Consider the following 12,548-nt stretch of genomic DNA (forward strand, 5'->3'; position numbering starts at 1 on the left):
AGTGGTACCAAGGAAGCTAGGTTAAGAAGAATCGGTGGGTTTTTTATTTCCATCACTGATTCTGTGTTTGGTACCGCCATTTCAAACAACTCCTGGGGGCTTTTTTCTCTCTGGTTCTAAATGCTACGCAAGGGCTGACTTAGTCATTTGTTCATCAAGTTATTGTTGTTGCTGTTTAACCCAAGGTCAACTATAATTGAATCACATCAATAGTAATCCAACCATGACATTTTCTCCAGAATATCTGCACCTGCAAAAGTTGATTGGTACTTTCATGTTTAAGGCTGTAAGGTGTTATTTGATAGAAATTTGGCTGCTATTTCTAATGGATCAAGTAACCACATAAAGGTTCCATTGATAGTTTGGAAGTTGATAAACTAAATTACCAAAGACAGGATTGATGGGAATGATGGGAAGTGGTGAGAGTTAGTTTCCCCCTCCTCACACACCTTCACTTAGACAATTCTTCCAGTGTACAGACATATGAAGGGAAGATAAGGAAGTACAAAAAAAATGTTCACCAAAAGTTGAATGAATGGTGCTGATTGACATCATGTTGTGTCCCCCCCCCACCACACTATATACCACCTTTCTCATCTTACTGATTCAGCCCTAGGCTATGCTGTCCTACGTCAGTGGAATTTACAATTTTACTGATAACTTTCACCAAAACCTCAGAGCTGGGACCTGACACTTCCTCAAGACATGCAATGTTCAAATAAGAAAGACAAACAAAACAAAACAAAACAAATTCCTTCCTACAATTTACCAATGCTAAGAAGAGATCTGCCAGCCACAACACCACAACACCCACCTGTTCATGGTAAACTCTTCTACAAGTGGTGCCAATGGAAGAACTCCCAGCAGGAAGTAACTCAACTGAACGTATTCTTTGAGAGATAATTGGTGAAACTCCAATTGGTGCTGGAAAGCAAGTGGGTGGATGTCTGGCAGAGAAGTGGAGAATAATACTAAAGTAGTTATTTGTTGGTTAAGAGGGTCAGTGTTCGAAGTGTTGGATGACTGAGTCGAAGAGTTGTGAGTTCAAAACCTTCCCCTGTTGTAGTAATAGGTTTTTTTTTCCTTTAGACAAACCACAAAACTCACTTATTTCACTTTACTGAACTACGAAACACACACACACACACACTGGAGACAAACTAAGGAGTCTCTGTATGGTTACTAGACTTACTCAAAATATCACAATATAGTGTTAATTCTTCAGCTGTGAAATTAAATTTCATCATTATTCCAATAATGTTAAATTTCTATCAAAAAATAGAATTGGTATTTTCTACAAATCCTGTGGCCTTAGTAAACTTGACATATCTCAACAAAAAAAAAAAAAAGGTTTCAAACATGAAAGATAAACTGGTATATGTAACTATAAAGTTACTTTCCACAGTTAAGAGTAATGAAATTTTGAGTGGATGTACCTATTTCCCACAGGAAAAGGGTTAAATAGAAAAAAAGGACATTAAATAATGTAGATGAGCATATCTTTATACAAACAAGATGGTTACATTTCGAATGTCACACACTCTCTCTCTCTCTCTCTCTCTCTCTCTGTCTCTCTCTCTCTCTCTCTCTCTCTCTCTCTCTACTCACACATGAGTTTACCTCATTAATCTAATCACCCTGAACATGCACACACGTATCACTGCTACACTACATACCATAACACATCTTAACTACTAGCATTACTACACACACACACACACACACACACACACACACACACACACACACACACACACACACACACACACACACACTCAAGTCCAAACCACCACCACTACCACCATCACCACACATACTCATGAGCAGGTAGCGAGGAGTTGTGCCAAACACCAGTACACTGTGTGTGTGAATGTGTGTTGAAATAAAGAGCAGAGGTGGTGGTTACTGTTTAGCCCAAGTTCAACTCTGATCAAACAGATCAGAGGCATTCCAACTGTGACCATCCTGTCTTTGTCCTGTATGAAGGAAACTTCATTATCCAGTGTGACCTTCATTTCAGACAGTAGGCATTATTTGAAGGAGATCTGACTACTATTTCTAGTAGGTCAAGTGATTTGCATCAGTTGAAGTGACTGATGAGCTGTGAATGAATGCAATCAGAGCAAATCTATTGGAAATGTCCCTGTCAGGTGTATTGATTTGTTCCAGTAACACTGAAGTCAGTCATATATAATAAGACTGCAGAATAATGTCTAATCACATCTATATATATTTTGTATAACCTCTGTGTGTGTGTGTGTGTGTGTGATCATCACCACCATCATTTTAACGTCCACTTTTCCATGCTTGCATGGGTCAAACAAAGTTTATTGAGGCAGATTTTCTATGACTGGATGCCCTTCCTGTTACTGACCCTCATCTGTTTCTAAGCTAGGTAATTTACCCCATGGCCGGACATGTTTTTGTGGGATATTGGACGAGAATGGCACTACTTGTATGGTAGTGACAGTCATTTTTGCCACTGTCATGTGATGCTAGGACAAGGAGACACTCACATACACACACACACTCAGATACATACACAGTCACATGCTCACATACACACATGCTCACATACACGCGCACGCTCACATACACGTGCAAGCTCACATAAGCATGCATGCTCACATACACATACGTGCTCACATACACACACATGCTCACATACATACGTGCGCTCACATACACACACTCACATACACGACAAGCTTCTTTCAGTTTCCATTTACCAAATCCACTCGCAAGGCTTTGATTGGCCCAGGACTAGAGTAGAAAACACATGCCCAAGGTGCCGCACAGTGAGACTGAACCCAGAAGCACATGGTTGTGAAGTAAACTTCTTGCCACACCTTCATATATATTTTTTTATTTGTATCACTCATTTGACTGCAGCTATGCTGGAGCACTCCCTTTAGTTGAACAAATCAACCCCAGGACTTTTTCTTTGTAAGCCTAGAACTTATTCTATCGGTCTCTGGAACCTAGTGTGGCTCTTGTCAAACTGTCCAACCCATGCCAGCATGGAAAATGATGATGACATATATATATTTACATACATATATAAACTGGCTTTTCTTGCATTTCCAGATTATTCCAGCCATGGACAAATTTGTTGCGGAATTGGAATGTACTTGCAGTAACACATCCAGGCTATGTAGCATTCCTTACGTATGATGAGGTGAAGGTACGCCTGCAGAAATATGTAAATAAACCTGGAAGGTAAGTCAATGTGATAATCGTATGGTGTTCATGCCTTTCCTACCAGCAGTAACTCTTTAAGGAAAGTTGTTTTGAAGTGTTGTTGAACTAAATAACTTTACACTTTGGGTATTTAATTTATTAATCATGGGGCAGAGAAATATAAAGTTGAATTCTAGACTGCACTGGTCTATCTACTCTACCTTTTTATTTTTAATATCAAAACAATGGTGAACTGGCAGAATCATTAGCATGCTGAACAAAATGCTTAGTGGTATTTTGTCTGTCTTTACATTCTGAGTTCAAATTCTACCAAACTTGACTTTGCCTTTCATCCTTTCTGGGTTGATAAAATAAGTAGCAGTTGAGCACTGGAGTCAGTTGAATTGACTTATCCCCTCCCCCAAAGTTGCTGACTTTGTGCCAGAATTTGAAATCAATATTAAAATGATGGCATGAGAAATTCCAGCTGGCTAGCTCCATATCAAACCATCCAACCCATGCCAGCATGGAAAGCAGATGTTAAACAATGATGCGCTATTCTTGTCCAAAATTTAAAATCAACAATGTTTTCTTAATCTCAGCAAATACAAAAATTTTTAAAAATCCAGTGAGCTTCAAATTCCTGTTTTCTAAAATCTGTTTTTTTCTAGGTTCTATAAGTATAAATAAGTTTGAAAGCTGAGTCACTCCAGCAGAGTTAGAAGTAGATGAAATCTCTCTCAGTGGTTTAAAAGCACAAGTCTCCACTATCCTAATGGTTAAAACATTTGCCTGAGTGTGGGTTTTTTTTTCTCTGAAGACCTGCTATTCAGCTCTCTTGAGAGTTTCTTACCACCAACATAAAATAATGAAATATGATGTGAATATAACACTTAATAGAATCTAAACTAGGAATTTCTCTGGTTTGGTTGTTGATGTTTAATCGGTAAAGTTTGGTTAATAAACACTCAGAGATTTATACGTTTATCGCAGCAATGACAATAAGATGAAGAAAAGATAAACACCAGAAAGAGAAGTGAAAACCACTTGTGCAATAATGAGGAAAGAGATACTTAATGAATGAAGCTATTGTTTTATTCTATTGTAATTAGCTCTTAATCATTATACTTGTGGCTTTTGTCCCAGTTTTCATACCAGTAAGAAAAGAAAGGGAGAAGCACTTAGATAAACATGATGTATTCCTCATGGCACTTGAGATATCCATATCATATAGGTCCTTCACTCAACATTATTTTTCTGAGTTAATCATCTTATAATAGCTCTAGTCTAATATGACTACTGGCCATAACTGCACAATGGAAAATAAGTACTATTTCATTGTCCTACTTGTGGATAGTTTTTACATTTTGAAGAGTTCTGAATCGGATGTATACAAAAATTAAAGTCACTAAGCACTTGTCTAGTTTAAGCTTCATGAAAAATCTATGGAAGTGCTTTTAACTTTTTTTTATGGCAGATAAAGCCAGGATGAAACTTGCTTTTAATCTTTTTACTGAGCTGCCATTCTACTGAAAATTGATCTGAGATATTTCAAGTCATCTGAGGTTTTTCTTTGTTTTATTTCGTTTGGTCAGCCTGATGCTAGTTGCTGTATTTTGGCTATGGCTATTGGTCAGAAGCTTGCTCTTTTCTAAACTGACTTCTGTTCCATTCAATCCTGATGTTCTTTTTAGTCTTGTGGGGAAGTTCTTACAGTCTTGCTTTGCTGCCACCCATGAGATTGATATCATCAGTAAAACATAGGTTGCAGAGGAACCAGCCTTTGTTGTAAATGGAAATGTGGAAATCATGTAATGTCTCCTGAATGTTTTCTATGTAGATGTTAAAAAGCACTGGAGAGAGGAGACAGCATTTGTGGACTGTTCTCTAATGTTATACAGGAGAACTTGTTTGAATTTTCATACAGTGCTTGAGTCCTTTCGATGGGGTTACAATTAAAGATGCAACCCCTCATCACATGACCCCCAAACCCTCCTGCCTGACAGATCAAAGGTGTTTTCGAGGTCAGTGCATTTGTTGTAGAGGCTGCATTGGTGTTGCAGACATTTCTTGGTCAGCAGTCTGATGTTGAATATTTTCTCTGACGTACTTCTCTTGGATCAGTTCTTCTGTGAGGAGGAAGAGCTTTCTCTGATGACTAGACCAAACTGATGGTTCTGTATTTCTCAGATTCCCTGAGCATCAGTGATGTTGAAATTGTTTCACAGACAGCCCTGCAGTTCCTATCATTCCTATCACTGAAAGTCTTGTGACTGTGACATTGTATCTAATTCTACATTGCTGATGTTAATGATTTTACGACATCTTAGTTTATTTCTTGATTCTACATTGTTTTAATAATTCCTGTATCGTGTGATGGCTGAGTGCTCTCCCTTACTTGAGTTGGGTGGTGATCAGTCGTAGCATTAAAGTCTTTGCTATACAGATCTTCTTAATCCTCTGACACTTTGCAATTACAATTATTTCAGATTGTGTAATATGTACAAACACTATGTAGTGTTGATGTAGTCAGGTTTCAATAGTAACCGGGGACATGTTGTCCACATTGTGTAATGTGTTCAGTAGATATGTTATACCCAGTTGTTCTTGACATTAGATTTAGTGTTTGTTGTTGTTTAATTTTGAGTCATGTCTGATTAGGCAAACTTATAATCAGGGACGTTCCAGTCGTGACCATTTTGTTTTTATCTTTTTTAGGTGTAGTGTACCTGAGATTACGTTATCCAATGTGTCTTTTCTAAAGCTGTAGGGTGTAGGTTGAGGGAAATGTGGCTGCTATTTCTGTTGAGGAATCTACTTCTACATAAACTGGCCTGTGTTCCTTCATTCTAGTTCTTTATCTTTTGCTTGGTGTGGGTGAAAGACGACTAGCCTTTTGGGTGGAGTATCAGGTAACTTTACAGTCATCTATCTACACTGTGACAGGAAATAAGTGTAGTAGACAGTGCTATCTTTGCAGTTAATCTGTCTACACTTTCTGAGACAGGAAGCAAGCATACTACAGTCACTTCTTTCTGCTAACTGAGATGCAGATGTAAGTGTATTTATTACACAGTGAAAGGACTCCTCAAGAAGTGTTGAACTGAACTGATAGTTCATTGCTAACACAAGGACCATATTTCTGTTTGAAGAGGTAAAGTGTGTGATGTGTAAGTGTCTGAATATCAAACACATGAGTTTGTCAGGGAGTGAGATGTTGTGATGTTAATGCATTTTGCCATTATAAAAATAGCTTAGGTGAAAGGAAATTCTTTGGACTATTATTGAAATTGAATTGTTTATTTGGGTTGAGCACAGCTGACCCCTTTATAATTAGTTGATCATTTGCATAATTGGATCTTAATTATTATTTTTTATCTTTTATCAATCAGATTAAGTGTTTAGGAGGGAATGGTATCTGGCTTGTAATAATATCTAGTTGTAATTAACTAATTAAAATACTTTATTAGTGTACAACTCATTATTACTGCTCATGATGACTCTGCTAACTTCATGTGATGTCAGTCATCTTTTCCCTGTTTGTAATCCCAGACTATGACAAACTATATCTTTATTAGAGAGAAAGTCAACCATGCAATAGCCACCAATAAAGGACTCTCTATGTAGCCACTTAACCTGCTACAAATGGTGATCAAATCTCAAATCACATCTGCCATCTTACACTATGATGGACACATTGGATAATGTAGTCGAGGTTATATAAAAAGATGGGATGGTCATGACTGAAAGTTCTTAGTTATAGGTCTGCTCAAACATCTGATTAAACACTGACAACCACCAAGACACACACACCATTTGCCTACTTTAATATATCCTGGATATTACTCAGTCATCTCTAGAGATTCTTCTGCCCCGTCTTTTATAGAAATGTTGTCTTTCAGAAAGCAGAAAAATTTTTTAAAAGACAACAAAAATAAATTAAGTTCCTTATCCCCAGAATGTGGGATTCCAGGATTTAATTGCTCTCACCACTCCTTCCTCTGTAGTCTGGCATCCAAAACCGAATGGTAGGCTATTTTTAAGCTTTTGTACAGCTGGAATATATGTAATGTTGCAGCATGGTCATGGTTGTGACAGCTAAAACTACAGAACTACCATTGATACAGTTATTGTAACAAACACTGTGTGTGTGTAGGGCAGTTGTTTGGGCCTATGAATGCTGTGACCTTTCACTATAAGATGTGGCTTTAAGTTCTGAGACATTTTGGACACAGGAGCATAAGTCTTCAGTGTTGGTCTATGCCCTCTATCTCTCTATACAGTAAAACCATCTAAAAATAATAGCCATACTTGCCTCAAATCATATTCTATCATTTTAAGAAGGGAAGGACATATTGGATAATATAGCGCCCTGAGAGATAACCAGCCCATTTAAGAGTACCCTTCAATCATTGGGCAATAAACTGCGCTTGCAAAGACCTGTTAAGGCAAGTGAAGTCATTGTCATGGCCGATGACAGTACCACCTGATTGGCACCCGTGCTGGTGGCACGTAAAAAGCACCATTCGAGTGTGGCCGATGCCAGTACCGCCAGACTGGCCCTCATGCCAGCGGTATGTAAAAAGCACCCACTACACTCTCGGAGTGGCTGGCGTTAGGAAGGGCATCCAGCTGTAGAAACATTGCCAGATCGGATTGGAGCCTGGTGCAGCCTACTGGCTTGCCAGCCCTCAGTCAAACCGTCCAACCCATGCCAGCATGGAAAGTGGACGTTAAATGACGATGATGATGATGAGTCCCAAGAGTAATTTTTGGAATAACTTCAGTTTTTAGTCTGCCCATCTGGGTTAAATAACCACTTATTAGTGAGTTTAAAATAGCTAATTGTAAACTGTTTTTTTTACATAACACATTATAATTTTTCTAAATTCCACTGACCTACTCTCTATTTAACATTATCTGTTACTATTGAGATAATATTTCAAACAGGAAAATGAGTTTATTGGTGTGATTAGAACAGGATCTTTGCATTGGAGTGCTTGTTACATTTGCTTTCAAGTTTTCTTTTTCAATTTAAACTTACATTAGTTGAAAGTTGAACCATAATTTGTTGAAGTGGACCAGTCACCAGAACTGTCAACTGTGTAGAAATAGGACGTAATGTTATCGTCGCCTGAATTGGGCCACATTATAGCTGATCCAATTTCCATTTTGCATTCTAAGAGGGCAGCTGACAGGGCTCATGTTTCATTAATTGGAACTATTTAACTGCATTACCACAACCAACTTTTAACTCGTTCACTTCCAAATTTGGTTGAGGATACCTGCTCTATTATAGTGGCTGTTTACATCTTCTCTCTTCATTGGTGAACCATTTAAGGAGCTGTAGTGTAGTCAGCTCTAATATAACTGGGAATGGAGAGGAAGACTAGCTTTATTATGATGTTGGCACAATTGGGGAAAGTCATTTAGCTACTTAGAATAGTATCTTCTATTTTCAAGTGTTGTCAATGTGTGTAAATGTTTGTTAAATTGATGACAATTATCATCAACATTTAATATCTGTTTTCCATACTAGTATGGGTTGGATGGCTAGACAGGAGCTGGCAAGGCCAGGGGCCACACCATCTTTCATAGTCTGTTTTGGCTTGGTTTCTACAGCTAGATGCCCTTCCTAATGTCAACCACCTTTACAGAGTGTACTTGGTACCACTAGCACAATGATAAATCATTTCTTTAAAAAATTGATTTGTGTGGTTGATGATGATAAAATGGATACTATTTTTATTGCCTCTGAAAGATAAAGTTGATCATGGCAGGATTTTGACTCAGAGCACAGAGAGTTCAAACAGACACCCTGGGGCATTCTATCCAACATGACTGCCAATTTGTCACTTTAGAGACATCAATTACATGCGTCTTTCCAGTGGCCAGACTATTAAGGGCCATCCATGGCTGTTGGCTCTATCTTCCCTATTTGTATTTTTAAAAATGATCTCATTCTTGATATCTATCTAACATGAATTGAGATTATAGAAACTAAAATACACAATGATATCAGTTGGTTTAAAATCCTGATCCTCAATCAAGTACATTATCCACTTGACCACCACTGGCCTCCAGTTATGTAACTTGAACTAAAAGAATGTTGGCAATAAGGGATGGAACCAATAATGATTTGTAACTAATTAATACCAAGCCTTGTTAAGTGGTTTCTTTATTAACATTGGTAATTACTGCATGTGTTGGCTGATAATTATTTGTTAGAACAACATCACTAGCTGTGTAGCTATCATTCACTGCCACCAGTTTTTATAAACACCACCACCATAGTCATTATTTATGCTGCCACCGTCACTGTAAAAGACCTAGGATTGACAACAGAACTGTTAGCACGCTGAGCGAAATGCTTAGCGGTATTTTGTCTGAGTTCAAATTCCACTGAGGTCGACTTTGCCTTTCATCCTTTCGGGGTCGATAAATTAAGTACCAGTTACACACTGGGGTCAATATAATCGACTTAATCCATTTGTCTGTCCTTGTTTGTCCCCTCTGTGTGTAGCCCCTTGTGGGCAGTAAAGAAATAAGAAACTAACCATTTGTTTACCAGGAGATTTCAAAGAATAAACAAGCCGGCCAGCCATACATACATACATAACACAGAAACGCATGCGTGACGATGATGATGTAGATATGTATGTGTGTGTATGTATGTATGTATGTATGTATGTATCATCATTATCATTTAACATCCATTTATCATGGGTTGGATGGTTTGGCAGGAGCTGGTGAGGCTGGTGGTCACACCAGGCTCCATTGTTTGTTCTGGCATTGTTTCTATGCTTGGAAGACCTTCCTAATGTTGATCACTTTACAGAGTGTAACTGGCTGGTTTTCACATGGTGCCAGCATATGTATATTTTACTTGATACCAGCGCCAGTGCTTTATAAGTGGCACCATATATATATATATATATATATATATTGCTAGTACCACTTAAAACATACTAATGCTGGTGTCATGTAAAATGCACTTATTAAAAACATATAAAAAAATATGTATATATACATACATACATGCGCACACACACGCATACATAGCTTGTAAATTTATTCCATTTAAGACTCATACATTCTCTCTTTCTGTTTCCAGCTATGTTTTCCGGTTGAGCTGCACACGTCTTGGCCAGTGGGCAATAGGCTATGTCACCACAGATGGCCAAATTTTACAAACAATTCCACAAAATAAATCTCTTTGTCAAGCTTTGCTTGATGGCCAAAGAGAAAGCTTGTAAGTATTCTCAGTGCTGTTGTTGTTGTCTATTGTTGTTACTGTTGTTTTAGGTGATTGGACAGGCCTTGTCTGTATGAGGTTTCAGTGTACTATTGTATGTGTGGTCAGTCATAGCTGATTGGGCATCATCTGCTGAAGTTCAGTCTACATTTAGGTAGCCTTAGATACCTAGAGCACCACGTTGTGTGTGAGATCTGAAGTGTGTGTATCAGAGGCGACTCCAAGTCATCAGCATCATTCAGGCTCATCACAGAATTTGCATAAGATGAAGAAGTACATATGCTGAAATAGCTCACATCTACCATGCTGCATCCCATGATTTCAACGTAACCCTGGCTCAGGAGGTTACCTGGTGCTACGTCTTGCAAAGATGCCACCCGTGATTTGGTCACAGCTGACCTCTGTTAACATGCCAATTAACACATAGTTAGAACTCTGTCAGGTGCTACTATTCTGGGGTCAGAGTGGACCTAGGAAAAGTAGTAGCTTAAGAGATGGTTCCACACTCCTCAAAAACCTAAAATGAGGAGAAAAGTAAACAGAGAAATGTTTAGCCATCATGTGTTTTATGTGGAAGAGAATAGAGTGTTTGGAGTGTTTACAGGTGAAACAAAGCTAGAAGCAGTGATACATTTCAACCACAACACACAGATCTCTTTCTCTCTCTCCTTACTTCCTCAGTAAAGAATTTCTAACCTGAAACCTCAGACTTCTTCCTTTCCTTGCAGAAAAGACATTTGAAACTACAACACTCCTCTTTTGGTTTTTTTTTTTTTCTAACATCAGTTTCCTCTGATTCCATGATACCAAAACTCTGTTCATGGGAAATAGTTTTCTAATTCTTAAAACTGGAGAAACTGGTAGTAATAACAACTAATTAACAGGCTTGTTAATGGTATCAGGTGATTGAGATGTTTTGGCACTGCTTATTTGGCATCACTAATTTGATACTGATTTAACATGCTTTAATGCCTCTCTCTCTATATACGTCTGTGTGTTTGTGTAATTTATATATCTTCAATATTAACACAACCATGCTGTTTCTGTTTCTACCTTGCAGTTTTCTCTATCCTGATGGTCGGAGTATCAATCCAGACTTAAGTTTCCTCGTCCAGGACTGTCAGGAGGACCATATAAAAGTTACTCAGGAGCAATATGAACTCTACTGTGAGATGGGCTCAACTTTCCAGCTGTGCAAAATATGTGCTGAAAATGATAAGGATATCCGCATAGAACCTTGTGGTCACCTGCTTTGTACTCCTTGTCTTAACCAGTGGCAGGTAGGGCAGGCATGTATTATAATTGTTTTATTACTTACTATATACCTTCACCAATCCACCTAACACCAGTTACATTCAAATGGAACTAATTATTATTATTATTATTATTATTATTATTATTATTATTATTGGGGGTTGATAAATTATTAAGTACCAGTGAAACACTGGGGTCGTAATCGACTAATCTCCCTCCCCCAAGAATCTGAGGCCTTGTACCTATAGTAGAAAGAATTATTATTATTATTAGGGTGGTAGGTTGGCAGAATTGCCTGAATGACAGATAAAAAGCCTTTACATTCTGAGTTCAAATGCTGTCAAGATCAATTTTGCCTTTCATCCTCTCAGGGTCAATACAATGAAGTGCCAGCCAAATATTGGGAATCAGTTTGATCAATTAATTGTCATTATCATCATCACCATGATCATTTAACTTCTGTCTTCCCTACCAGTATGGGTCAAACAGTTCAACAGGATCCAACAAACCAGAGGATTATGTTGAGCTCTGATGTTGGCTTTGGCATTGTGTCTATGGTTGGATGCCCTTCCTAACACCAACCATATACAGAAAGCACTATGCATTTTTTCATGGCACCAGTACTTGTGAGATCTCCAAGAAACTTGCAAGATGAGACACTACAACTGAGTGAGGGTGCAGTATTGAGGGAGATGGCTTTGTGCTATAGAATTAGTGTCTTGCTGTAGAAGAGATACAGGACTCTCCCAGCTAGGTAGAAAGAGAGCAAAGATATTGGTGATGAGGTGCCCAAGAGTACCCTAAAGGTACAGAGAAGGGGAATAGGAGAGAATAGGGAAGAGATTCACAAATTCCTGAT

At 38.2% G+C, this 12,548-nt stretch overlaps 1 protein-coding gene across 4 annotated transcripts in view; it reads left to right on the forward strand.

Annotated features, from left to right (window-relative positions):
* The window catches only part of LOC106869207 (E3 ubiquitin-protein ligase CBL-B), a 70,459-nt gene that overhangs the window by 40,777 nt on the left and 17,134 nt on the right, over window positions 1–12,548 (forward strand). For 2 of the 4 annotated variants that reach the window (XM_014914853.3, XM_014914851.3), the window contains exons 3-5: window positions 3,088–3,219; window positions 10,295–10,432; window positions 11,496–11,724. In XM_014914853.3, coding sequence (XP_014770339.1) covers window positions 3,088–3,219; window positions 10,295–10,432; window positions 11,496–11,724 — 499 coding nt within the window. The remainder of the gene's footprint in view (window positions 1–3,087; window positions 3,220–10,294; window positions 10,433–11,495; window positions 11,725–12,548) is intronic. The other 2 variants (XM_089337940.1, XM_014914852.3) reach the window with 1 other exon arrangement.

The sequence above is a fragment of the Octopus bimaculoides genome, chromosome 20 (assembly GCF_046866305.1).
Source record: "Octopus bimaculoides isolate indiv1 chromosome 20, ASM4686630v1, whole genome shotgun sequence".
NCBI classification, from domain to species: domain Eukaryota; kingdom Metazoa; phylum Mollusca; class Cephalopoda; order Octopoda; family Octopodidae; genus Octopus; species Octopus bimaculoides.